This window comes from Bubalus kerabau, chromosome 5 (genome assembly GCF_029407905.1).
Source record: "Bubalus kerabau isolate K-KA32 ecotype Philippines breed swamp buffalo chromosome 5, PCC_UOA_SB_1v2, whole genome shotgun sequence".
Lineage (NCBI taxonomy): Eukaryota > Metazoa > Chordata > Mammalia > Artiodactyla > Bovidae > Bubalus > Bubalus kerabau.
Window position 1 is genome coordinate 98131905 of NC_073628.1, and position 27578 is coordinate 98159482.

Consider the following 27578-nt stretch of genomic DNA (forward strand, 5'->3'; position numbering starts at 1 on the left):
AGGAGGGCTGACTCAGCGGAGTCTATGGGAGAAACACACAGGGGCTGACACAGAGCCTCGTCTATGCTCGAAATGGCCCAGAACACCTGTCCTGTATCCTGAACACAGCAGAGACTAAGTAATGACCGTGAACTTAGGACTCCTACATCTCTCCCAACATTAAAAAAAGTTCATTGCTAATGTTCCCTCAAAATTACATCAGTCCAAGATACAATCCCCAAGTCCTAGTTCTTTTTTCCCCAAACTTTAAACCTTTTATTTTGTATTGTTGCTGTTCAGTAGCAAAGTCGGGTCCGACTCTTTGTGACCTCAGGGACTGAAGCATGCCAGGCTTTCCTGACCTTCACTATCTTCTTGGAGTCTGCTTAAACTCATGTCTATTGAGCCAGTGATGCCGCCAATCATCTCATCCGGTCACCCCCTTCTCCGTTTGCCCTCAATTTTCCCCAGCTTCAGGGACTTTTCCAATGAGTTAGTTCTTCACATCAGGTGGCCAAAGTATTGGAATATAACCAACTAACAATACTGTGACAGTTTCACATGTACAGCAAAGGGACTCCGCCCTACATATATATGTGTCTACTCTCCCCCAAACTCCCCTCCCATCCAGGTTGCCACGTAACATTGAGCAGAGTTCCCTACGCTATACAGCAGGACCTTGCTGGTTATACAATTTAAATACAGCAGTGTGTACAAGTCCATCCCAAACTCCCAAACTATCTCTTCCCCTTGTCCTTCCCCCACTGGCAACCATAAGTTCTTTTTCTAAGTATATGAGTCTGCTTCTATTTTGTAAGTTCATTTGTATCATTTCTTTTTATATTTCACATATAAGGAATATCATATGGTATTTCTCCTTTTTTGTCTGTCCCAAGTCCTATTTCTAGAAGGCCTGCAGAGATCTAGATCCCTGCTTCCTGCTCACAAGTCTTCTTGATTCAATAAGCTGCCCAGGGCCCTCAGGGCCTTTCCATGTGCTGTTCTCACTGCCTGCCACACTGTGGCTGAGATCTTCTCAGGGCTCCCTCTTTAGTCTTGTTTTCAACATCATTCCAAAGTCATCTCCTTGGAGACCTGACTGTGCTTCTTAAAAGTAACACCAGGCTGGCGACACTTCCCTAGCGGTCCAGCAGTTAAAACTTTACACTTCCATTGCAGAAGCTGCGGGTTCAATCCCTGGTCGGGGGACTAAGATCCCACATGCCAAGTGGTACAGTACCAAAAAAAAGTAGCACCAGGCCCTCCTCTCACACCCACTCTCTGTAAGTATCTTATTTATTGGTTCCACATCTGTTTTCACACCAGAATGCCTAACTGGCAGTGACAGGGGTTTTGGCATTTGCATGGCTAGGCCCAAGTGGCAACACCGGAGTTGATGTGTAGGAGGAGCTCCATGCGTATTTGCTGCTAAGTCACTTCTTTGTGCAACCCCAAAGACGGCAGCCCAGCAGGCTCCCCCGTCCCTGGGATTCTCCAGGCAAGAACACTGGAGTGGGTTGCCATTTCCTTCTCCAATGCATGAAAGTGAAAAGTGAAAGTGAAGTTGCTCAGTCGTGTCCGACTCTTCGCGACCCCATGGACTACAGCCTACCAGGCTCCTCCGTCCATGGGGTTTCCCAGGCAAGAGTACTGGAGTGGGGTGCCATCGCCTTCTCCGATGCGTATTTGCTGAGCTGGTGATTAAGTCTACTTGGGCTAACACTGTCTTTGCTGATTCAGATCAGCTTGGGAAAGGGAATGGTCTTGAAGCTGTCTTGGTTATCAGTGTTCTTCCTGCTTCTGAGTAGCCACATTTTGAGTGCTAGTCCTTAAGTACCACCTTTGTTCTAGTACAAATAAAATACTCTTTTTTTCAAAACTTGGGTTTCCCTGGTGGCTCAGTGGTAGAGAACCTGCCTGCAATGTAGGAGATGTGGATTTGATCCCTGGGTCGGGAAGATCCCCTGGAATAGAAAACGGCAACTCACTCCAGTGGTCTCGCCTAGAAAATCCCACGGACAGAGGAGTCTGGCGGGCTACAGTCCATGGGGGCTGCAAAGAGTTGGACACGGCTGAGCACACTCACACACATCCTGAAACTCAGTTTTATTTCTGGAACAAACATTTGACCTTAAGCACTATCTAAGCTAGACCCTCTCTGGGGTGTAAAAGGGGAGTATGTTTCAGAGATCAAGCTCTAATTCATGTCTGAGAGCCGGCCGTGCTCAGGAGCCAGGACCTAAACCAGCAGGACTTAATGTGGATTTGCTGGACACGCTGGGGAGTGTCTGCCATGCCCGCTGTGGGCTCCCCAGGCGCCGGGCCCCGGGGAACAGGTGGAGCACCTGTGCTAATGCCCAACTGCTGAGGTCGCTGCCACTCACTGGCTGCTGACCTTTAGTGAGCTTCTAGACCCTTCTATGCTTTAGTTTCCTCATTTGTAAGAGGGAGATATTTATAGCACCCATCTTGAGGACTGCTGTGGGGATTAAGTGAAAGGATCAGTAAATATTCAATAAGCAGTGGTTATTATTAGCACGGTATCATCTTATCATCTACCCGTGATTACAGAGGGGGTCCAGCGCCAGAGGGCATGCTGCTTGGTGGCCAGGGAGAAAGGAGAAAGGAGACCCACCCATCCTCCCACTCCTGGAATCTTTATGGTGCTCCCCTGCCACCCCGCCCCACCCTGGGCCTCACAGGCAGGAGGCCTAGCCCTGTCCTTTATCCCAAAGCCACAGTGACAAGCCCAGGGCACTAACTGAGTACAAAATGCATTTAACTAAAATCTTTTTTGTTTTTTAAATACCGACAACACAAGTTTACTGTAGAATAATGAAGACATTAGCTAACTTTTTAAAAAGAAAAATAAAACCACTTACAATTTAACCATTCAAAAACAAACAACTCAGTGTTAACATTTTGGTGAGTATCTTCCCATACTTTTATCTCTAATATATATTTGTGTACCAAAAGGTGGTCACAGTTGACAAACTGTCCCATTAATGGCACTTTCTTTTTATTACTTAACCATTTAATGTAACTAACACTATTTTTTATGGCTCACATGGACCCACTGGATGGATAAATGATAATTTACTTAACTGACCTACAACTGGCAGTAATTTCTTTTTAATACTTTCACTATTTGTTGCTGCTGTTCTTGTTTAGTCACTAAGTCCTGTCTCTTTGCACCCCCATGAACTGCAGCACACCAGGCTCTCCTGTCCTTTACTGTATCCCAAGGTTTGCTCAGATTCAAGTCCATTGCGTCAGTGATGCTATCTAACCATTTCATCCTCTGCCACCTCCTTCTCCTTTTGCCACCTTCAATCTTACCCAGTAACAGAGCCTTTTCCAATGAGTCAGCTCTTCCCATCAGGTGGCCAAAGTATTGGACCTTTGGCTTCAGCGTCAGTCCTTCCACTGAGTATTCAGAGTTGATTTCCTTTAGGAAATCATTTGAGCAACCAGACTCCAATAACCCCAAGCCTTTTCCCTTGGTTCCCCCAGCCCCAGGGACAGAGAATGGCTGCTTCCAACACAGATTATCTGTTACTCCAATGTTCCTTATTATTATTATTTCTTGGCTGTGCCCCACAGCATGTGGGATCTTAGTTCCCCAACCAGAGATTGAACCTGTGCTGCTCAAAGTGGAAGTGAAGAATCTTCTCCACTGGACTGCCAGGGAAGTCCCCAGATAGGAACACTATTTAAAGTGTCTGGTGTGGATGGCCAATTTGCCTTCCAGAAAGGCTTTACCAACCTACATTCTCAGTTTCACAGCATTGATTCTCCATACTAGTGACAGAAGGGCTGAAATAGGCTTTTGCAGATTAGTTTATTTTCCTAAAACCATTTTAACACTGGGTATTCCCATCTTAAATATAAGTTTGATAGGTGAAAAGAGATACCTCATCTTTTTTTTTTTTTTTTTTTTTTTAAAGAAATTTAGGATTACCTTCAATTCAGTGAAGCCTGACATGCAGGGTACCATATGAGGTCCCGTTCTGTAAACAGCTGATGCACCAATTGTACCTGAATGGCCCGTCGTCCTCTCCTACCAGGGATAAGAGGTAAGAGAAGGACAGGCGAGCCAAGCAAGGGTCTTTTACCCAGGAGTGCTCTCTGCTGTTGCCAAGGTGAGCATGTTAACAAAACTTCAAGGGGCTTGTGGACTTCTTTAGGTTTAAGAGGATACAGGTAGATTAGGGAAGGAGAGAAATTCCCAAGAGGTGACACAGGTAACAGTGACGAAGCGGAAGAAGACGGACAGACTCTTGAGCCTCAGAAGCAGAGAGAATTATGGGCACCATCTCAAAATAAGCAGGAGCAGGTCTTGATCAACTGGGAAGGGATGGCTGTCACTGAACACAGAAGAACCTTCAATCCACTGCTGCCTCTGTGAACAGAAAGGGACTGTGCTCATGGAGGCTGGGGTTTCTTTCAAGAGCAAGGCGAGTATATTCTGCTAAATGAGTGCCCAGAGCGTGCTAGGTTCAACAGAAGGTAAGAAGGCAGACAGCACACTTCTTTTCCTGAGAAATATACAACTGGAGAAAAACTGTGCCATCGGTACAATCACGTGCCTTTGGTAGAGAACAGGTGAATGCGGCCCACAGGTAACTAACTGGCTTTATGAAAATACATCTGCAGTTGAAAAGCCAAATTATGAATGGAAACTCAGAATATAGTTCAACCAGAAGAGGAGGACCTCCTTGCAGAGCGTCTGCTATGTTCTCAATCTTGTTCACCAGTGTCACCCAGCACCCAGGATAGTGCCTGGCAAAAAGTAGACATTCGATAAATATACAGAATTAGTGACCGGAGATCCTAATTCTGTTGGTTTCAGGGGGTGGCGGGGGGAGGTCCCAAGAATAAGCATTTTTAACCAGCTCCCTGTTTCACCCACAGTTTTGAAACTCTGTGTTTGCAAAACTAATGTTGTAAGTTAGAAACTAAAATGAACCAGGTGGGGCTCCCCTGCAAGTGGTTAGGAATTCACCACCAATGCAGGGGACATGAGTTTGAAACTCCTGAGGGCCATGTGCCCTAGCCCCTCCACAAGGGAAGCCACTGTAATGAGAAGCCTGAGCACCGCAGTCCCCCACTTGCTGCAATTAGAGAAAGCCCATGTGCAGCAATGAAGACCTAGCGCAGTCAAATATAAAATGAACCAGGTAATTTCAGATGAAAACATCAATTTGGTCTCAATGTAACCCCTCTACCATTTTATAGATTCCACTGATTTATCAGTGACTAGTATGTATTAAAGAGAGTGGTCAGTGTAAAGCTTCCACAACTCGAGCGGAAAATAACCAACAGTTTTTGTACTGCTGGTGGTGGATTAGTGGGTGATACTTCTATGTGGACACTAGGAGATTAGGTAGCAGGTTTAGAACAACCTCACCTGCTGGTTTTAGACAATCCTGCCCACCTGTACACACCAGGAACATTACCTGTATAAAACTTCATCAGGGAAGGGACCAATAACTTGGTGGAGAGGGGATGGTTCTCGATCATTTCAAAAAACTTCTGGGTCCTTGGCTGAACAGCAGGGTTGGTCATGAACATGACTTCTACCAGTTTGGCCACCAGATACGGATTTCGGATGTAGTTCTGGTTACACAACATCACGACAAGGAACATCACAATATCCTGAGTGCAGGGCTCGTAAAGCACCTGAGGAGAGTATCTGAAGAGAGGCGAGAAGGACAGGTAGTGAAGCTTCGAGAGGCTCAACGTGGGTGGATGCTGCTGACTGGGCGAGGAAGGGGACGAATAGGTCTAGGAACCAGGTTGCTGAATCCCCTTTAACTTGATGATTTTAAAGTGACTGTTCACATTATAACTGGTAGGATTTCAAACCCACTGTGTCTGTTGGCCACAGCACGTTACATTAATTTACGTCTCGGAAAATAAACCGAAGCTACAATTAAATCATAATTTTACAAAAGATCTTCACAACCAAAAAGACTTAAAAAATATTTTGATGAGTTTTCATTTTTTCAAATTTCAAATATTACTTATAAACTCAACTTAATTTTTTGTAAGCTTTCTCTAATTTTACAGTTGAGAAAAATATTGGTACCAAATACAGATGTGGGTATTTCTGGCTTTCAATGTTCACTCAGATATTTATAAACTGTTTTCTCCTTCTGTTTCTCAGAAACGCATACTCAGTTATTAAAAATTCAACCCAATTTTCACAGAGTATATTATTACTAGCATTGTTAATCCTGCTTCTGTCTTGAGATATTATTGGAATTGGCTTGGTGCCACAGCTGGATTTATTTTTCCAGTCTCTGGGCAGCATTCAGTGGCATCAAATGGAGGTTTGTAATACAATGTGTACATTAAATATAAATACATATTAGAAATATGTAATATGTGAATGGGACTTACTGTACAATAAAAAATAAAAATTCAGCAACATCTTCTACATAAAACTCAGGCAATGCTGCAAATACCTTGGGGACATCTGAATTTAAAGGCAGTGTTACACTGTCAGAGAGAGAAAAGTACAGGTTACAAAGTGAAACCATGACACATCAAACTATGAGGATTAGAACACTACAATTACAGTAAGTGGTTCATTCGGGAAAAGCTCTCATTCTATAGTACAACTAAGTAAAGAGTGCACAGGCAAAGAAACTGCAACCAGAAATGAACAGGGAATCATGAAGATGGGTGCTAAGGTGGACATGAATGCTGTTCCTTTTCTTGGTTTCCTGTTAAGATTAATGCAATAAATAAAATGTGAAGGAAACAAAACTGTCATGTTTGGGTCATTTTATGCAGCTCAAACTGTTTAGACAATACAGCCACACATTTATTTTTTTGCTTTTATATGTTTGAATTTCATCTTTAACCCTGCACATAAATGTTTTAGCATTTAGAGGCAAAATGCAACTTTTGATTCTTTGGAAGGCATCTGCTTCATATATTCTTCTTTCTCTTCCACAATTCCTTATGTGAATGATTGTAATCAATGCCATAATCTATACCTATATAGACTTTGAGGCTTCCCTGATGGCTCAGTGGTAAAGAACCCATCTGCAAGTTCAGGAGACCTGGGTTCGATCCCTGGTTCGGGAAGATACCCTGAGAAGGAAATGGCAACCCACTCCAGCATTCTTGTCTGAGAAACCCCATGGACAGAGGAGCCTGGTGCACTACAGTCCATGGAGTCACAAAAGAGCTGGACACGACTTAAGACTAAACAATAACGAATATAGATTCTAAGGATTGGCAGAACTGGTTTAGAATTCCAATTCTTACCATCGGGGACATTTTTACTTTAAATACTATTTTCCATTCCTGCAGTGGGCTTTGGCCAACCTCCCCAACAGTGATGATCTGGAGATTTCATAATAACCATAAAATTGTAACAAAGCAAACAAAAATAGCTGTCTGGAGGAGCTGTCCAGGTGATGATAAAGAGATCCACGATGTTCTCGGTTCATTCTCGGAATTGACTAGGGATCTGGCTGGACCCAGTGCTCAGGGGTACCCGATATCCTGTTAATCCCAACTTTTCACTTCCAATTCAGACTTCCTTTTTTATCAAAGATTTTACAGCCAATTTTCAAAAAGCACTCTCTCAAAATTAACCTAAGAAGTGTTGACAGTCCTTCACTACTATAACTAATTTCAGAGAAAACAGCTATTAACATTACTACTTTCATAGTCTATCTAAGCACAATCTGGAAATGCATTCCTGATAACATTATCCCAGGTCTTGGTTTTGGGTGTCGCTCTGTAGAGCAATAAAGACAACATGGCCTGGGGGAGGAAGACAGAGCAACTCACTCCGGGTAGGCAGGGTCCAGGAGGCGGAGCAGCAGCTGAATGAGAAGGCCGTAGAAGTTCAGACATCTTCTCAGAAAGCTCTCATCAAGCAAGCCAGCATCAGCACAGGCCTTGCATCGTACCAGTTTCTGTGGAAGCAGGTATGTCCCCATTCATAGATTAGCTGGTGGCTAAGTTCCTTTGTGTGGTCACAGGCAGGGCATGGGCCAGGAGATGGGAAATCTAGGCTCCAGGGAAGCGGTCCCCCACCTTTTGGGCACTAGGGACCAGTTTCGTGGAAGACAATTTTTCCACAGAGTGGGATGCGGTGGGGTGGGGATGGTTTGGGGTGATTCGAGTGCATTACATTTATTTTGCACTTTAGGTTTATTACTACATCAGCTCCACCTAAGATTAGGCATTAGATACTGGAGGTTGGGGACCCCTGCTCTAGGGCTTCCAGAGCATTAGCACTAACGGGCTATAAGATGCTGTTTGTGTTTCAAGAGCTTCCTCTTCTCTAAGAAGGTGAGCCATGCGAACCACTGGGCATAGTTTAGTGCTGAAAAGGCTAAGTCATCACTGTCATATTTGAAAAACTTGACAAGACAGACCCTTTGGAAGTCGGTGGTGGTTACTGAGAAGGAGCCTGACATATTCACATCTAAATTCCAGGTCAGTACTTAAGCTCATCTCGGGCAAAATGCTCGTCCACCAAGGGTACAACACCCATCTCAGAGGATCGCTGTGAGTTTAAACATCCACATGCACACACATTACATATAAATGTCAACAGTTTACAGACTTCTTGAAACCTCTCTCTGGAGTGCTTAAGGGGTCTATAGACCCCAGAAAAGAGTCCCTGGTTTATTCTGCTTCTCAAACAGGTTTCTACTCCATTAGCAAATAAAAGTGAAATTTTTAACTTGTACCAGAAATCCAAGTCAGGTAAAATTTCTACATATCATCCTACTAATCAACAGAAAACACGGCCAGCTAACATTCAGCTTTGTAATCTGAACATAAACACAGAAAAATGAATACATTTGCTGTCTGTGCTTCCCCTGTACAACTTTAGCTATTGTTTGTTTTTAGCTATGTTTATAAGCTTCCTTATATGTTTATAAGGGCTTCCCTCACAACTCAGTTGGTAAATCATCTGCCTGCAATGCAGGAGGCCTGGGTTCAATTCCTGGGTCGGGAAGATCCCCTGGAGAAGGAAATGGCAACCCACTCCAGTATTCTTGCCTGGAGAACCCCATGGACAGAGGAGCCTGGCGGGCTACAGTCCATGGGGTCACAAGAGTCAGACACAACTTAGTGACTAAACCACCACCATCATGTTTATAAGCAGAAATCTTCCCGTCTACAGTTAGGTTCTATACAATGGATCATTTTCAATTCAAAAAAGAATGAGGGGCAACGGAAAGATAGCTTTCCACTACCACTACCACAATCCACTTTGTCAAACATGAAGATGCGTGGCTGGACAAACTGGAGTGTGTGTGTATCTGGGTATGGAGTCAGGGTTAGTAGAGGGGGAACATCTTGCATGAGGTAAGGAAAGGGAGATGATGTTCAAGGATGATAAAATCCATTAAGAATTCATATCATTACTGGCACACGTGTATGCACTTTCAGTCCTGAGATTCAAATATACATAGAAACAATCAACAAGCATTTAAATGTACTGTTTTTATCTTGAGGGAAAAGAATAATGAGGAAAAAATGAGGACATTAAACTGTTCATTCAAGGCGCATATTCTGGTGGGAAAATTCCTATTGTGAGGCTGATCCATAATTACTCCAGTTAATTATACAGACCTTAAGCTGAGTTTTGCAGCGTTTCAGCATTTCACGGTGTCTGGTTGCCAGTGGGGAGTCTTTCCATTGGCTTTCATTATTTTTCAGATCTTCCACGGTTCTGAAATTAAAGATTAACAGTCAAATGAAAGAAGACACACAGGTCCATCATCCATTTTATCTATTCATTTTCACAGTTTCACTGACTCTCAGACACACATCCCCTCTCATGCCCCCACTACGCAAGCACCACCAAAACCGATGGGAAGCTATGGTTATGTTGGCAGCGTTCATCTTTTTTGTTGGTTCCCAATGTAATATCTTAAAGCGGATGGCATTTTAGATTTGGTGAAATACAGTAATTATTTCTTTTGGAAGGAAATATTGTTTCTTATTTTTCTGGGAGGGAGAAAATGAAGTCTCCGGAAAATTCAAGATTATTATGCCTAGTCAATTACCCAAAGCAAAAGACAACTTGACTAGGCATTTTCCCCTCTGCCTGGAATGTTCTTTTCTAAGGTTATCTCTGTGACTTACTCCTTCACTCTCTTCAGGTGTCTCCTCAAATACCACCTGTCATTGAGGAAAAGCCTTCCCTGATCATGGAATACGCTGCATATTTTAAAGGCTGGCTCACTTACCACATTTCAACCCATTCTATCAAAACACTGTGTAGAAAACTACACAATGATACATATATATTTTTGTATCACTGATACATATGTATTTTTTTAATGTTTGGTTGCTCTGGGCCTTCTTGCTGCATGCGGGCTTTACTCTAGTTGTTGCAACAGGGACTACTCTCTAGTTGCAGCACCTAACTTCTCATTTCGGTGACTTCTCTTGTTGAGAAGCACAGGCTCTTGAACACGTGGGCTTCAGTAGTTGTGGCAAGCTGGCTTAGTTCCTCTACGGCACATGGAATCTTTCTCTGTCCCCTGCATTGGCAGGTGGATTCTTATCCACCGTACCACCAAGGAAGTCCAGTGATATATTGTTCAAAAGTATATTTATTTCCCAGACTCCCTTGTGGCCAGTACTTCTGCACATGACCTAGCTCCTACCAAAAGGTGAGCCCTCACTGGAGGCGGAAGTACATACAGTGAAGTGACAGCCACATGGGTCTTCTGAAAGCACGGTGTAGAAGGGTTTTGGCTGAAGTGCTGGCAAAGTCTAAACTTTGAAGCAGCTTCCTGGCAGGACCAGTTCAAAGGAGAGCTCTGGGAGTCCTCTTTTCTAGGCATTCTTCAATAAACCAGATAACAGCCTTTAATAACCCTCTTTCTGCTAACCTCAGATAAAGTGGACTCCTTTGTCTACAGCTGGAACATGACGTGGTAGACAGAGAAATGTGCTACTGCCCCTCTCTCCCCCGCAGCTTCCCAACCACCACGACCAAGAAGATGTCACAGCTTAATCCCAAGGACCTGTGAATATGTTGCCTTACATGGCAGAAGGAACCCTGCAAATATGATTAAGGGTTTGGACCTTGAGATGAGGAGCTTATCTTGGATTGTCTGGGCAGGTCCCATATCGACACAGGGTCTGAGTGAAGGGAAGGAGAGGGAGTCAGAGAAGAGAAGAGAAGGAGAGGTGACCAGTGAAGTAGAGTCCAGAGAGGGAGCAGGCTGAAGATGCTACTGTGGCCTGTGAAAATGGAGGATAGGGCTGTGGGCCAAGGGGTCTCTAGCAGCTAGACAAGGCGAAAAAAAGAGATTCTTCCCTAAAGCCTCAGAGGGAATGCAGCCTCAGTTTTAGGACTTCTGATCCCCAAAACCCTAAGAAAGAGGGTTATTTGTTATTTTAACACACAAAGGTCGTGGTAATCTGCTGGAGCAACATAAAGAAGCTAATATAACAACCTGTATGATTATTGGCAGGAAGAGGTTACAGGTAACAGACCCTCAAGGAAAACAGGCTCTGGGATTATTAGTTCTTCAACTGGGCTGCTTTCAAAGTGGTAAACATTCAGTGAGCATTTGAGGGTGTTACACTGGAAGCCCAAGATTCTTGGTGGAAAAACAGCTGCATGAACAATCAGTACTGATTTCTGGGAATGAAAAGATGGAGTGGCTATGTGTGAAGACACTGGAGCATTCACACGAGGAAACTCAGGTTCCAGGTTTTAAGATCTCACCTCAAGGAAAAGCTAGTGAGTCAGGGCGTTTCCAGGACGACCATAAAGAAGCAGAGTCTGGTCCATACAGAGCACCAGATTAGAACACAGACTGCATCCATAACCTCACTGGATCTCTTATCTGAATGTCAGAGGGAAGGCCGGGATTCCAAGAATTCAAACGGAGGGTTCTGGAGAATCCAAGCAGCCACCCCCACCTAAGTCCCCTGAGCCTTGTCTGAGAGCAGCACCAGCTCCTGTGGCGACTGTAGCTGAGGTGGTCACACTGCAGGATGATGCCCGTTTCCCTAAGGTCCCAACCCACCACACTTCATTGATCCACCACAGCTGGAATGAGATCACTGTCCTTAAGGGCCAATTATAAAGTTATGTAAGAAGTGAAAAAAAAAAAAGACTTGCTAATATGTTATATTAGCTTCCTATTGCTGCTCTAACAAATTATCACAAACTTACTGGCTTGAGACAACACAAGTATAGCCTTAGGATTCCAGAGGCCATAAATCTCCAGCAGGTCAGCAGACATACATTACTTCTGGAGGCCCTAGGGGAGGGTGTTTCCTTGCTCTTTCCAGCCTCCAGAGGGGGCCCGCATTCTTTGGCTTGTGGACCCACACTGCTCTGATGTCTGCTTCTGTCATCACATCTCCTTTCTCACTCTGCCCCCCTTGCCTCCCTCTTAAAAGGACCCTTGTGATATAATGGGTCCACCCAGATAATCCAGGAAAATCTCCCTATCTCAAGATCTTACATTCAATCACATCTGAAAAGTCTCCTTTACCATGCAAGGTGACACATTCTCAGGTTCTGGGGGAACAGGATGTAAACATCTTTGTGTGCTCAGTCACTCAGTCATGTCTGACTCTTTGTGACCCTATGGACTACAGCCCAACAGGCTCCTCTGTCCATGGGATTTTCCAGACAAGACTACTAGAGTAGGTTTACATTTCCTACTGCAGAGGATCTTTATGACCCAGGGATCAAATCTGTGCCTTTCATCTCCTGCACTGGCAGGCAAATTCTTTGCCACTAGCGCCACCTGGGAAGCCCAGTGAAAATCTTTGGGACACTATTATTCTACTTACTACATATGCAGAAACAGAAATTCAGCAGTAAGTGGGGAATAGATTCTGAAGATCCTTGATCAGCAACAGAGCATCATGCTAACAAACTCCTATGTGGGGATAAATTCATCGACATGAATACAACTCCCAGTGCTCTGGATTCAGTCTTATTCTGGGTAACCAGGACGGGCTCTGTGTGCCCAGCTGGTTGTCTAAAACCTAGAATTCACAGTAACCTCTGCTAACTGAAGTTGTCAAGAATTCCTTGAGATAATTCAGAGGAAGGAGTTAAAAATATAAGAATATGGGAATATCAATGTAGATTTACTATATATGACTTGCTCAGAAAACCGCCCTCTCAAAACACACATGCCCTAACCATGTCCTGGGAGACACTTCTTGTATCACAGCACTAAAAAATACACAGGTAAGGAAAACACCAACATCTCTGAAACGCACTCACTCCCCCTGTAGGCTGGGAGTGCAGGTGGCAGATGGTGTCACTAAAAATGTATCCCCCGGAGTCGGTGAGAATGGTGGGACCACAGGATACCATCCATTCCAGGATGAAGGAACAGACATAACACAGTTTGAAATTTTTCTAAGTCTCTCAATAACTGATATTATAAGTTGATAAAAGCAGCAGACATAAGGAAAAGTTGAACAAAATATAAACAAATGACTCATTTGATGTATGTAAAATACTGCAACAAATGACACAGAAAGTGAGTTTTCTTCATTTTACTTTTATTTTCTTGACTGTGGAATCTTAGTTCACTGACCAGACCAGGGATAGAACCTGGGCCCTTGGCAGTGAGAGTGAGTCATCCTGACCACTGAACTGCCAGGGAATTCCTGCAAGTTCTTTTCTTCTATGGAACTCTTACTAATTTAAATGTTCGCTACAGAGTAGATCTCAATAAAGTACAAAGTACACAGCAGAAATTACCTAGAAATCAATAACAAGAGATAAAGGAACAAATTCTCCAGGAATCTGAAACTTAAAAAAAAACCTTATATAATCCATAGGTCAAGATACTATGAACAACTTAATGCCTAAGCATTTTGAAACTTTTAGATACCACGGGAAACTGACACATGATGACATGAAAATCTATACAGTCTTATATCTATTAACAATAAAATACCTAACTTAGAAGTCTTCCCACAAAGAAAGCTCTAAGCCCAGAGAGCTTCATCAATGCTTCCAAACAGTAAAGAAATAATTCCTATACAATAAACACCTCAAAAAACACAAAAAGAGGGAATATTTCAGAATTCTTTCTACATGGCAAGCCATAAGGTTGATACAAAAATTTGAGAAGGACTCACTTTTGGGCTTCCCTGCTGGCTCAGATGGTAAAGAGTCTGCCTGCGGTGCGAGAGACCCAGGTTCGATCCCTGGGTCAGGAAGATCCCCTGGAGAAGGAAATGGTAACCCACTCCAGTATTCTTGCCTAGAGAATTCCAAGGACAGAGGAGCCTGGTGGGCTACAGTCCATGGGGTTGCAAAGAGTTGGACATGACTGAGAGACTTCATTTAATTCTTAGTAAGAAATAAAGTCATAGGTCAATTTTCTTTTTGAATATAGGCTCAAAACCCCTAAAAAGAATATTAGCAATTGAATATCCAATGAGATATAAAAGCAATAACACAGAGTTGAGTTTTTTCCTCAAGAATGTAAGATTGGTTTGATATCAGAAAGCCAACTGATATAATTCAACCACATGAATAAAATAAAGGGGGAAAAAATCTGACCTCCTCACAGAGATGGAAAATGCATTTAATAAAAATCAACTCCAGTTAAGAACAAAAAACTTTTAGAAAATCACAAAATAAAAGGGAATTTCTTTAATCTGGTAACAGAAGATGTCCAAAAAACTTCCCCCATTAACTTGAATAAACAATTTCAAGAAAGCTATCAATATTTCTACTCAAGGCTGTAGTAGAAACTGTAGCCAGGGCAGTGAGGCAGGAAAAAGAAAAGAAAGGACTTCCCTGGTGGTACAGTGGATAAGAATCCACCTGTCAATGCAGGGGACCTGGTTTGCTCCCTGGTCCAGGAAGCCTGGAAGATTCCACATGCCTGGGAGCAACTAAGCCCATGAGCCACAATTACTGAGCCTGTGCTCTCGAGTCCAGGAGCTGCAACCACTGAAGCCCGTGAGCCTAGAGCCCGTGCTCCACAACAAGAGAAGCCACTGCAATGAGAAGTCTATACGCGACAACAGAGTAGACTCTACTAGCTGCAACGACAGAAAGCCCGTGTGCAGCATAGCAGAAACAGTCATCATTTACAGACAACATGATTATGTGTCGGGAAAAAGACTTTAGAAGGCTACCAGTAATGATTAGAATTAGTAAGTGATTAATTCTACTTTAATTCAAGGCAGATGCAGATACTACTACAGCACTCCTGGACCGAACAAACGGTGGAAGTGGCTGCTCCATTATTATTACAGATGATCTGCTCAAAAAAAGGTCTGCCTCCTGTTCCTGTGGCTTTGGTTTGTTCACAGGTGTTGATCCATGGGGAGAAATGCTCAGATTAAGAAAAATAACAATGGTGTTAATGAATGGGAAATTGAGGCTACTATCTGGCCATTTTGGCCTTCTTATGCCACAGGACAACATGCAAAAAAAAAGTGAATTACAATGTTGGTATGAGTAAATGATCTTGTTTATTAAGGGAAACCAGAATTACTGTTTCACAGTCCAGGGAAAGAAGGGTATGTCTAGGACCAAAGAGATCCTTTAAAGTGTCTTCTGATAATAAGGTGCCCAGTAGAAAAAGTTCATAGAAGTCTCAACCACATTCCAAGGGTTGGGAACTCTAAGAAATCTAAGTCTGGGTCACTTAACTTGTAAAGAACCCTGGCCAACCAGGGACCATGGATGTGGTAGGAGAGGCAGATGGTGTACTGTAACATACATGCCCCTCACGTTCAAGTCTACTGGTCACAAGGGAACTGCGTGCTTGTGAGAACGAGTGGTGACTCGGGCAGCCTCAGGACATGGCATCACGCACATACCTATTGAGCTCCCGGATGGCCCGCAGTCTGCGGATGTAGCGACGGCAGCTGGGCAGAATTGAGAGGTGGTGGGCGTGCAGGGTGAGAAAGAAGCATTCCGTAGGGAATTTCGGCTCAGAAAATGGAGGCTGATCTCCATCTAGGAAAAAGCACAAAATCCCAGCAATAATATCTATCACATGACTGTATTAGCGAAGAATACAATTAAGAAGACAAAATTACACTTGAATTTTCAAGAAGTTTCAGGACACTTTTAAAAATTAGTATTATTTTAAGAAAAACAAATTTCCTGTGAACTGCATTTAATGCTCATGTACTCTGCTCCATCTGATTAAATGTTTACACAGATGGACACTAATGATCTTTTGTGATGTGTCTTCCTAGTGTTTTTTATATAAACATTTCTATTATTCAAACATCACTGTTATGGGAGGGAGGTTCAAGAGGGAGGGGTCATATGTATACCTATGGCTGACTCTTGTTGATGTCTGACAGAAAACAACAAAATTCTGTAAAGCAATTATCCTTCAATTAAAAAATATATAAAATTTAAAAAATACATCATTGTTAAACCTCAAAATGGTACTAAATTATGTAAATAAGCCAGTGTTGGTCTTATTTAGGTGGATTTTTTTTCCCTCTACTCAGGAATCACTTTCAAACCCAGTATCTGGCAACATAAAATATGCTACCCATTTCTCTAACATTTCTACTTTTCTGTTTTCTAAATTTCTGTTTCCCTAAAGAGTGAGCATGCTCCCTTTACTACTGACAGGTATGAAAACCTGCAGCCAGACTAAACACCCGGAAGGAAGAGCTCAGATCAGGGAGTGTGGTACAGTAAAGAGAGCCCAAGGCTCAGCTCAGAACACTTGAGCAGCAGCTGCAATTTGCTGACTGACAGCCTAAGTGAGCTGGGCACCTTCTGGAACCTCAGTCTCCTTGTATGTAACCTGTATGGAATAGCAGAGCTGCTATTCAGATATTAAAGTTCTCTTCCTGATAATCCCGTAATAGCAGTTTTCGGGGGATAGGAGTCAATGAAAACTGACCCTAAGAATGGAGAACAGGAGCAAGGGCAAGAGGGAGTTAGCGGCTAGGGGTAGCTGGCAGGTGACAGACAGGGACGCTCTAGCTGGTGTCAGACTCAAACTGTGGAATGCAGCTGAGTCCAAATGGATCCTTCTCATATAGGATGTGTATATCTATTCTACGTTGTTATTTTTTTTTAATTAAAAGAAAACAGAAGGGTGATGTTTTCACGACCTAACAGTGAACACATCACTCACAAAGTTCAGCCAGCCAGTCATTCACGTCTTCCATCGTTGCATTCACTCTGGTCTCGTCGTTGGGAAGCGTGATCCGACACCTTGGGTGGAAAATGTACGTGGGGTCGACTGTCTCTAACTTGATCTTTGTACTAAGTTGCTGCAGCACCCAAAGGAAATTCAGCATGAATCCGTCCGTTGACACCAACCTATCGTCTGTCTGCGAAACAGAAAGTATCGAAAGTCACGACGTGAACAGGAATTCTGGCACAATTTTACAAGAAAGAAGAGCAGATTTTCATCCTGAAGTCAGTGAGGGGACATCCACGTTGTCATAGAGCTCTGCTGGTAGGTGCGATTTGTTGAGTGTTAAGGATCCCATGGACAGAGGAGCCTGGCAGGCTATAGTTTATGGGGTCGCAAGAGTCTGACATGACTGAGTGACTAACCACTCAGCACAACTGCATGTGAAGGGCTGTCTTTCATCGACTCTCCACAACAGCCCTCAGAACTGAGTGATGCTATTATTCACATTTTAAAGAGGAAGAAACTGAGGGTCAGAGAATTTACATGATTTACCCAAGAGCCTCAAAATCAGTAAAGAGAAACACAATAAATGTTGTTTCCTTTCTCTTCTTTATTCTTCTCAAAAGCATCAGAACTAGTTTCACTGTGACCACTAGACAAACAGCTTCTCGGGCGGACAGTGTTAGTGCCATCCTGCTTCATGAATATAACACTTCTAATAACGATAGTTAACATCCGTGGAGTGTTCACGATACACTGGGTGCAATTCTAACAGCTTCATATACACTAAGTCCATGAGTCAGTACTATTATTATCCCCACTTGGCAACGAGGAAATAGGGGCACAGAGGACCACTGTCCCACTGCTGGCCGATGATGGAGCCCCAACTGGAAATCAAGGTGGTCTAATACCAGGTCCACACTCTACTCTCTGTTTTTCCTTCTGAGTAGAAACGTCAGGTTGCTCATGAATAAGACAGCAAGGATGTCCTTTTAACTTCTCCACTCTGGTCTCAGTCACCAGTCCCTCATCAGGAACTGGGTCCTTACCCTGGGTCTCCTGGGACTGGCTCCTGCACCCTGTCCTATGTCAGCCCACCCTCCAGGCAGCAGCCTTGACGGCTTCCTTCCCGGAGGTCCTCCTTGGCATGGCGGCCCGCCCCTCCAGCCCATGACTCCCCAGCTTCTTTCCTACTCACTATCCTTCAGTCACAAAAGCCTGAAAGTGGCGCTCATTCTAAAGTTGATTCATTCCCACCTTCATGCATCACACAAATCTCGAAAGCTCTTTTCTCAGCCTTGCGGATGGCTGGCTCGCTCTTTCTATTTTTAAAACTTAATCTGCATGCAGGATTTTTAAAAAATTAATTTCGTATTTTGGCCACTACTTCCAGCTTATGGGCTCTCAGTTCCCCAACCAGGAATAGGGTTCGAACCTGCACCCCTTGTAATGCAAGCATGGAGTCTTAACCACTAAGATGTCAGGGAAGAAGTCCCGGATGGCTTTTCCTTCTCAGCCAGGTATTTAATCAAATGTCTCCTCCTTGGACACTCCCATGCCTTCCTTCTGGTGCCCAGACAGCTACTTTCAAGTCCTCTACCTTCCTTTATTGGCTTCACAGATTCCACGACAGTCTGAAATGATATATTTACATGTCTATTCATTGACCCTATAGAACATAAGCTCCACGAAGGCAGGAAGCTTGTCTCTCTGTACCTCCATTCCCTAGAACAAGGCTGGGTGGGAACTGAATGAGTCAGATGAATGAATTTAACAAATAAATAAAAGCAGTCTTTAGGAATCTTACCTGCATCTGTGCTTTCTTCATATTGGCATTGACGACAGCTGCCATGTAACTAAGAGCGGCCTCACGGGTTTCACCATTTAACAAGATACTATGAAGGATCTTGAAAAGCTCTTGCTGAAATTCATTTTATAAGGAAAGGAAAAAAAATGAAAACTTTGTTTAAAAAACGATTCCTTTCTGACTTCGAGGAAAGCTAAACTCCTTCCCACTTTTCTCCTCGCCCACGTCCACTCATTGTAAAGAACTTGACTATAAGAACATAGGGAAAGTCCACATTCTACTGTGTCCAGAGGATCGGCATGAAAGCAGAATGTGGAGTGGAGGAGGGAAGCAGTTGCAGTTTTAATAAAATAGTCTCTGCTATTTCTTTTCCAGGGTAGGAACAAATTACCTGAATTACAATGCAATTACCCTCTAACTGTGCTGCTTTTAACTTCCAGAACTGAAACATATTCATCTTTTGGATTCATTTTCTGAACACCTACCCTTCCCAGCTCCAAGTAATGCTGCAGCGACTGGCTCACCACTCGAGTGTTTTCCAGGGTAATGGCGGGCCCTGAGAAATATTTTTCCACCACTTTCGCCTGCAAAAAGAAAGCAGAAATCCAATCCACGTATGATGTACATTTGGGAAGGAATCTGAACATAAGAGCAGCAAGGTGCAAAAGGCTGCTGTACTTACATCATCTTCTGCAAAGACGGAGAAGCTGAAGAAAGCCCCCAGGTACGAGAGTCTCTGCAGCTCCCGCCCAGAGCCAGGGCTTAAAGACTTAGGTAACCACAACGGCAAAGAAGCGACCTAGGAGGAAAACAAGAGACCATGAAATCAGCAAGGGAGGTCAACTAGAGACAAACGGAGTTCCAAGCAGCCAGCCTGTTCAATGGTTCTTAGCCACGGGCAAAATGGCTGCCATGTGACCTCCAAAAACACAAGGGTCACAGATATGTTAGGATCCCAATCCATTTTTTCTCATTTCAGATGGAGGAAAACCCTCTACATCTTTACAAGACACCATTTCTCTTGTTTGTTTTGACCCCACGGCATGTGGGATCCTAGTTCCCCAACCAGGGGTTGAACCTGTGTCCCTGCATTGACAGGAGGATTCTTAACCACTGGACCCCCAGGGAAGTCCCTACAAGATATCCTTCTCATTTCTGTGTTTCAAGATATACTTTGATATCATTCAAAAGAGCCATTGTTCAAAGGACTCAAGGAAATGTTTCTAATAGGATGTGTTATTCTAGCTACACAATACTTACCCCTCTAAAAAATCACAAAAGAAAGTAAATAATGTCAGCCCAGGAAATAATGCATGTGACAACAATGTAACAGTTGAGAGTCACCCACATGGATGACTCATATCCACATCTCACGTCCCTCAAGAGATATTTTTCAGATACCATTACTTAAGGAATCTCTTCTATGCTATGTGTTCACTGAAAATATGCAAGCCCATCGGGGTGGTGCTTACCAAATTGCATACAGGGTGTGTCTTTCCAAACTTGGTTTCACAGAGCTCACCTAAAGCCTAGAGACAAGATCAGAAAAGGTCATTTAAGTGTATTTCATCCTTAACTGACTGCCGTGTGTATCAAGACATAGCTTTAATGCTGCTATAAATATGTATGCATTCCCAACAAAGTACTAATGCCTTTGGTGCTCTTCTGATGCATAAATACATGCATGTTGTTAAAAAAAAAAAAAACTTCAGATAAACGAAGTTAAAAAATGAAACTAAAAATCACTCATGAACTTTACCCTCAGAGATAACCTCTATTATTTTGGCTACCAGCTTTCCAGACATATTTTTTAACATATACACATAGAGATAAATGAGTATCTTCTTAAATGGTTTTTTATTTAACATCTTTCTATATCAAAAATATATGTGTCATAAACACTAGATGGCTAGTCCTGCCAGTATTAAACAGGGTTATAAACAATTAAAATTTAATAAGTTACCGGATCCACAATATAGTTGAAAGTATTCTTTGATTTCAAGATCCCTGGTTTTTTGAGAACCTCAACATTTTCCTTTGGGGACCTGATCATTCTCATGTTAGAGAATCAGGAAAAATAGTTTTTAGGCACATAAAAGCAGCTTACTAAAACCATTTTAACAGTGAATCTTAATTCCCTCTGTGATTTGGACGTTTTTATGAAAGCTGCTAAAACCACCGCTGGAAGCTTCTGAGTCAGTGCATGCAGGCATGGACACATCTCTGAGAGAGAAATGTTCGCCTTGCCCGGAGCCAGATTCCCAACTTCAGCTGCACTGTTAGGATCACCCAGGAAACCTCTGAAAGGCCAATGCCAGCCCATACCCTCACTACACCTCCAAAGAACCAAATCACAATGCTTGAGAGCCAGGTAGAGGTATTTTTAAAAAGATACCCAGGTGATTCCAAGGTACGGCAAAGCTGAGATCCACTGACCTAGAGGATAATGACCACGATTCTTTCTGATTCTCGCTCCAAGGGTCTTCCTCTTCCTGCCTCAGATTACTGCCCTTTCTCTCCTGCTGCACAAGCACCAATAATGGCACAAAATAAAACTATTGTTTGTCATAATGGAGGCTTTTGTCTTTCGACCCAGAAGAACATTTTGTTGATATCTGACACTAAAAGCTCCTCACTGAAACATTAAGCTAATTCAAACCACAACAGATAAGCTAACAATTTCAGGAGGGAATATTTACATAACACAGTGATAATTCATGTGAACTGAAAGATTTCGTCACTGAACTCAAATCATCAGATGATTCTACTTCCTTTTATGTGCCACAGAGAGAACAATGTATGAGGACTCAGAATTTCGTGGGGAACCTGAGTAACATGTGCAGTGGGAAGAACGCTGACATAAATTCATTCAAAATTATTTTTCAGACCACGACTTCCTGCCTCACTTTCTATTTACCCAGCGCTGTGTTTAATGTTTAGCCTCTCAGCTCAGGTTTGATTTTCTGAAATAGAGAAATACACTTCTGTGTTCACATTGACCTTGGTGTAATATCTGATTGTGTTGCCGTGGTCTTGATTTTTGCAGTAGATAACGAGCACTTTTGAAATGTGGTGCTGGAGAAGACTCTCTTGAGAGTCCCTTGGACTGCAAGATCAAACCAGTCAATCTTAAAGGAAATGAGTCCTGAATATTCATTGGAAGGACTGATGCCGAAGCTGAAACTCCACTACTTTGGCCACCTGATGCAAAGAGCTGAATCACTGGAAAAGACCCCGATGCTGGGAAAGATTGAAGTCAGGAGAAGGGGCCAACAGAGGATAAGATGGTTGGATGGCAACACTGACTCGATGGACATAAATTTGAGCAAGCTCCGGGAGTTGATGATGGACAGGGAAGCCTGGCGTTCTGCAGTCCACGGGGTCGCAGAGTCCAACACGACTGAGCGACTGAACTGTGTGTGGAAAGGCGCCTCGTCTCATGGGCTCCTGTGTCCCCTGGCTGGCACCATGGGGGCCCTCAGGAAGCAACGGATTAATGGCAAGATGGAATCAAGTCAGTAGAATGAGTAAAAGGAACAGAAGCAGCAAAACACGTTAATTTAAACAAGGCCTTAATTTACACAAGGTTGTATTTATTCCCAGAGTTAACTGATTTCATGTTTTGATATTTTTCCTTCATACTTTCAGAATGAAAATTATTCAGTAAGGCTTCAAAGTACTTTTCTCACAAAATTTTAAAGAAGTGAATTCAGAGAAGAAAAGAGCCTCTTATTTTCTTTCTGGTGGTAATGTTTTCATAACAGTGGAGACCCTTGGTGAGAATCCAGCCGCAAGTTCTGTCCACAATTTACGCTTGCTCTAAGTGTCTGCAGGAGCTGAGAAGATCTGGGTTTTTCAAGTAAAGTCTGAAAGGAAGTGCACAGCCTCAGAAAATAGGGAAGATGAACAAGAGAAATCACTCAGTGATTTTCTGTACATAAATATAAAATTGTATTTCTTTTCTTAGTTTAACTCTTTTTAGTTGCATTTGTCTTAGTTCCTTTTTTTGGTCCTAATTAGCAAAATTTCATCCCAAATACATTATGCTCATTACTAGGACAAATCAGAAGGGTATCACCAATGATTACTGTCTTCGTAAGCTACAGAGTAAGGTGAAGTACATTCAAATGCCTCTATCACTGACTCCTGTCTAGGACTCTGATGGTGCAATAGGTACCATGCTGCTAACTGTCTTTACAGATGCATCTCATTGCCCAGCAAACACTATGCATGGCCAATACAATGCTTTCACATTTTACATTTGAAAACAAGGTTGATTGTGGACCTGGAAGAGAAGTGTACATTAAAATCATTTGGAAGAAAAACATAAACTGAATGGGTTACAAGAAAAAGAACAAAGTTTTACCATGAGGGGGTATTTAAAGTAGTCACTATCGAGGGAGCACTCTTTGGCAGCAAGAGCCAGGCCTTGTAAAATGGGGATAAAGATCTACAAGACAAAAAAAAATCATAAATGTAAGTTTAACAAAACGCATGTCAAATAAAGTACCAAATCTGCAAGTCCAGGCATTTGCACAGCTTCCCCAAAGAAAGGCTGTTTTGCATAGAAAGGAGCCTAGAATCTAGCCACAGGGTGTTGTTTTGTCTTTTTGCAAGCCTGAGCTTAAAGTAATACAGCTGAATCCTCCAGAAGAAACAGGTTTTGGTGAACCCTAAACCTCTGATAAGACTCCCCATGATTTAATAGAAACTCACAAATTTGGAGTTTGCTGTAGGACTCTGCAGGGCTCCTTGCTCCAATCAACTAAATGCTGCACATCTCAGCAACGCATATGTTTCCAATTACCACGCATCTACAGCCTATAAAGAAACTGGACTCAATGTTCCAGCATTTTCTCAACTCTGTCAACATTTTAATAATTTTTTTGTTGCTATCCCCGTATCTACATTTAATTCTTTCCTTGTTTATTATGAAGAGAACAAGAAAAACAGACCAACAATGGCTATTATCTCAACTTTAATTATGTAGAATAAAAACATGGTTGGTAAATGTTGAAATTAAAAAAGAAAACTGTTTTAGGATGCCTTAATTCCATAAAAGGTGTAACTGATACAGTAACCTGATGTCGGAATGTAAGGGCACTGAAATCTGAATATTTAAGTCATCATTAATACGAGGGCACAGGGACACCCTGCAGAATCTGCTCAGCACAGCCCATCTTTAAATTTCACAGTACACTCACTGAGCAGCACACGCAGGAAGCTGATTGGGATTCACAATAACATTAAGCTGAAAATGTTGTAAACAACAGCTGACAGTCTGAATATCAAGGAACCAAAAAAGTGAGTGTTCTAAAAAGCAACTAGAAAAACTTGAAAAATTCTCTTTCCTACCAATTTCATCCCGTTGTCTGGAGCACCTGTGTCATTTAAGAAGCACAGTATTAAAAAAGGTGCCCTGTGTTACAAAGTGTCTTGAGATAGCAACACATCTCTTGGAGATCGGTCACTCTAGTTCTTGCAACTCAAACAATCAGGGTAGAAGTAATGTGCTTTCGTAAGTGAGCTAAAAATGGACACGTAATGCTGAGGTGGAGGGGTGGGAAATACCAAAGAAATAAAGGAAAAAACCAAACAATAGTTCTCGAATCACCAAAAATAAATTTCACTATCGATCATCTAGAAAAAAAATCTCTTTTTTCCCCCAGGAATGCTATTAAGTAAAACTTGGGCTCAATTTACAACTACCAGACAAAATATTACTAAACATAATATTTTTTCAAATATCAAACAGAATGTCTGTGTGCCTTAACTATTTTAAGTAATTCTATTTTCAAATAAATACCTCCCAGCACTGATAAAAAATGCTCCAAGTGTTCATCACCAATTCTAAATTCTAGCTACTGTTTATTTATGTTTATCTGTGAACATCTCAAACATTAAAGGCAGAATGAAATTTCAATCCAAAGATTTAATAACTCAGATCTACCACAATCTCAAGACAAAAAGGTAAAATGCAATTTTTCAGGTCAGCAACTCCACTGGAGTCATCCTGGAGGAAAAACAAATGGTGACAGAGAAGACAAGAGATCAGAATTTTGTGGTTAAAAATAAACAGGTGTGCGGTGACTGCACAACACTGAGAAGGTACTAAATGCCACGGAATGGGGCACTTTAATGGTTGATTTTATATTACGTGAATTACACCTCAACTAAAAAAAAAGAGGTCATTTCATAGCTTCTATGTAAGTTTCTTTATGAATAAAATAGCATAAGGTACCTCTTTTAGTTGATCCCTGGGCTTTTATACAGTTAAAGCTACTCTGGATTCTTCAAATGTCTTTTCAAGTAAAAGTATTCTAATTTATGCATATTACACATAAAGCATAGTGCATCACTTAAACGTTCCAATACAGCTATGTATTTTCATCAAGAGCTCTCTTAACTTTCTAGAGGAGGAAATCTCATTATAATGCCTGAAATATTCCTATAAGTCAGTAAGACCATCATCTAAGATGTTGCTGTTCAGTCACTAAGTTGCATCTGCAGGTGATAAATTCCAAGTACGGAGCATGCAACACCGACCAGGAATTTCACTGCTGGATTCTTCTTTTACTAGTATTTTGAAAACAAACTCCCTTAGAATTCAAAGGCTTTAAGATGAATAGTTACAAATAATATTAGGTATAAAAAAAAGCAAAAAAGAATCATATCGTTTATAGCTATTGTCTCTCTTATTCTAGAAGCAAAAAAAGAAACCACTAAACAGTAAATTGTAAGAAAGTCATAAACACCCTTTCATCAAGGGAAACAGCTCTGTGCAAGTTGCTTTGGCAAAGTGCTTACTTTACAACACAGGCCACAGGCCAGTAATCAACATTCATGCCAAAGTTGCACCTTGGAAAAAAGCTTTGAGACTAAGTTTACTGAAGTGAAGTGAAGTGAAGTGAAAGTCGCTCAGTCATGTCTGACTCTTTGCGACCCCATGGAGTCCATGGAATTCTCCAGGCCAGAATACTGGAGTGGGTGAGTTGTTCCCTTCTCCAAGGGATAGTCCCAACCCAGGTCTCATGCATTACAGGAGGATTCTTTACCAGCTAAGCCACCAGGGAAGAAACCTTTGAGACCAAGTTTATTAGCTATTATTATTATTATTAAGCTTTATTATTAAATATTGCATATCTTCATTTCCACTTGACTTTACACAGTGGGATACCAAAAAACATATGGATACTTAATGAATGAAGTAGTCCCTAAGATCTGAGATATCATTCCCAGTCCAATAACAAGAAGACATTCTATGTGACATGTGGACGGCCGCTGAGCTAATCAGCTAAATCAGCTAGGTCTCTGATTTATTTAATATTAATCTTTTTTGTAAATTCAGAGAATTTTTAACACTACTTAAGCACATCATGTCTTATACTATCTCTTGGTAGTGTTTTAAAAGCTTGAAATCAGAGATAGGACCTTATATTTCTTCTAATCTCCTAAAGCACTTAGCACAGACTGTGTTTAAAATATCTTGATGCTTGACTGATGAGTTGAAATGGACACATGATTTGGACAATGCAGCTGTCAATCTGATCTCAAGGCAGGAACCTTGGGGAGCACTTTCTGAGCAAATAACGTGTGTATGTTCAAATTCTGGAACCCAAAATTTCAATATACAGTGTCTCTAGAAATCTACCTTGGCAGAAAAGCTTCTAAGCCAAATGTTTCAATAGTGAATACACAAAACCTACCTGCTTGAACACTTCTTCATCCTGGTGAGTGGTTCTCACCAGCTCCTGGATGAAGCCATATGGGAGGTTCCTACACAACATGTACGGCACGAGGAAGGACGGCTGCTGCAGGGACCTGCGGATCCAGAAGGTCAAGGGCTCTGATGAATCAACTCATCACCCAGTAACTACAGGACACACAAAATGCCATGCAGCTGACAATCACAGGTGAAGCTTCAGATCTCCCAAATAGGCCACACAATAGTCAATAGTTGAGGCAAAAGATCACCCTTCTTACTGTTAAAACAGTAACGCTGTGGGCTCTTCAGTGAGAAGTTATAGAAAGTTTCAAAGAATGCATCTTTTTCTCCATACAGCCCTTTAATAATAAAGCACTAGAAAAACCAAAGTACTGTATGTCTCTTTTATTTATTTATGCTTCATCCAATGGGGGGGGAAAGATTAGCAGTAGCTGAAGACTTTCTTAAGCTCTTATTAACTCTAACCATGGGGACAGTGTTTTTAGTACATGTGTATCTTTTTTCCTTTTTTCTGACACATTTCAAAAATGGTTATGATACAGAAAATAATACAAGGTGATCCAGAATGAATAAATACTGCAACTTTGCCAATTTTCCTTCAGATATTTTTTATAAGAGAAATGAAATACAGAAATACTCTTTTATTAAACTTGAAACTTTATGGGATCCTCCAAACAAAAATTAATAATGTAGGACATTGTGGGTGATCCCTATATTACCTATTCCACCACCATTCTTTACTGCTGGATAACAGAAATTGATTGTATGACATATGGAAAGTGAGGCTCTGTACTTTTTTTCCAAGTATATGTACTGCTTTCAAGCAGCTGCTTTTAAACTAAGTGAGTAATTTCTTACCCTGATGTCAACACATTTCAACAACACAATCTCAATAAAGCACACGAAATGTTTTATTTTCATAGTATCTTAGAGAAACAAAGGGACC

At 42.0% G+C, this 27578-nt stretch overlaps 1 protein-coding gene across 2 annotated transcripts in view; it reads right to left on the reverse strand.

Annotated features, from left to right (window-relative positions):
• Positions 1 to 27578, reverse strand: part of UBE4B (ubiquitination factor E4B) — a 120189-nt gene that overhangs the window by 17752 nt on the left and 74859 nt on the right. For both annotated transcript variants that reach the window (XM_055582364.1, XM_055582365.1), the window contains 12 exons: positions 26613 to 26727; positions 23273 to 23356; positions 20379 to 20435; positions 19589 to 19705; positions 19392 to 19490; positions 18907 to 19020; positions 17094 to 17292; positions 15805 to 15943; positions 9595 to 9694; positions 7792 to 7919; positions 6385 to 6483; positions 5439 to 5674 (listed from right to left, as the gene is read on the reverse strand). In XM_055582364.1, coding sequence (XP_055438339.1) covers positions 5439 to 5674; positions 6385 to 6483; positions 7792 to 7919; positions 9595 to 9694; positions 15805 to 15943; positions 17094 to 17292; positions 18907 to 19020; positions 19392 to 19490; positions 19589 to 19705; positions 20379 to 20435; positions 23273 to 23356; positions 26613 to 26727 — 1487 coding nt within the window. The remainder of the gene's footprint in view (positions 1 to 5438; positions 5675 to 6384; positions 6484 to 7791; positions 7920 to 9594; positions 9695 to 15804; positions 15944 to 17093; positions 17293 to 18906; positions 19021 to 19391; positions 19491 to 19588; positions 19706 to 20378; positions 20436 to 23272; positions 23357 to 26612; positions 26728 to 27578) is intronic.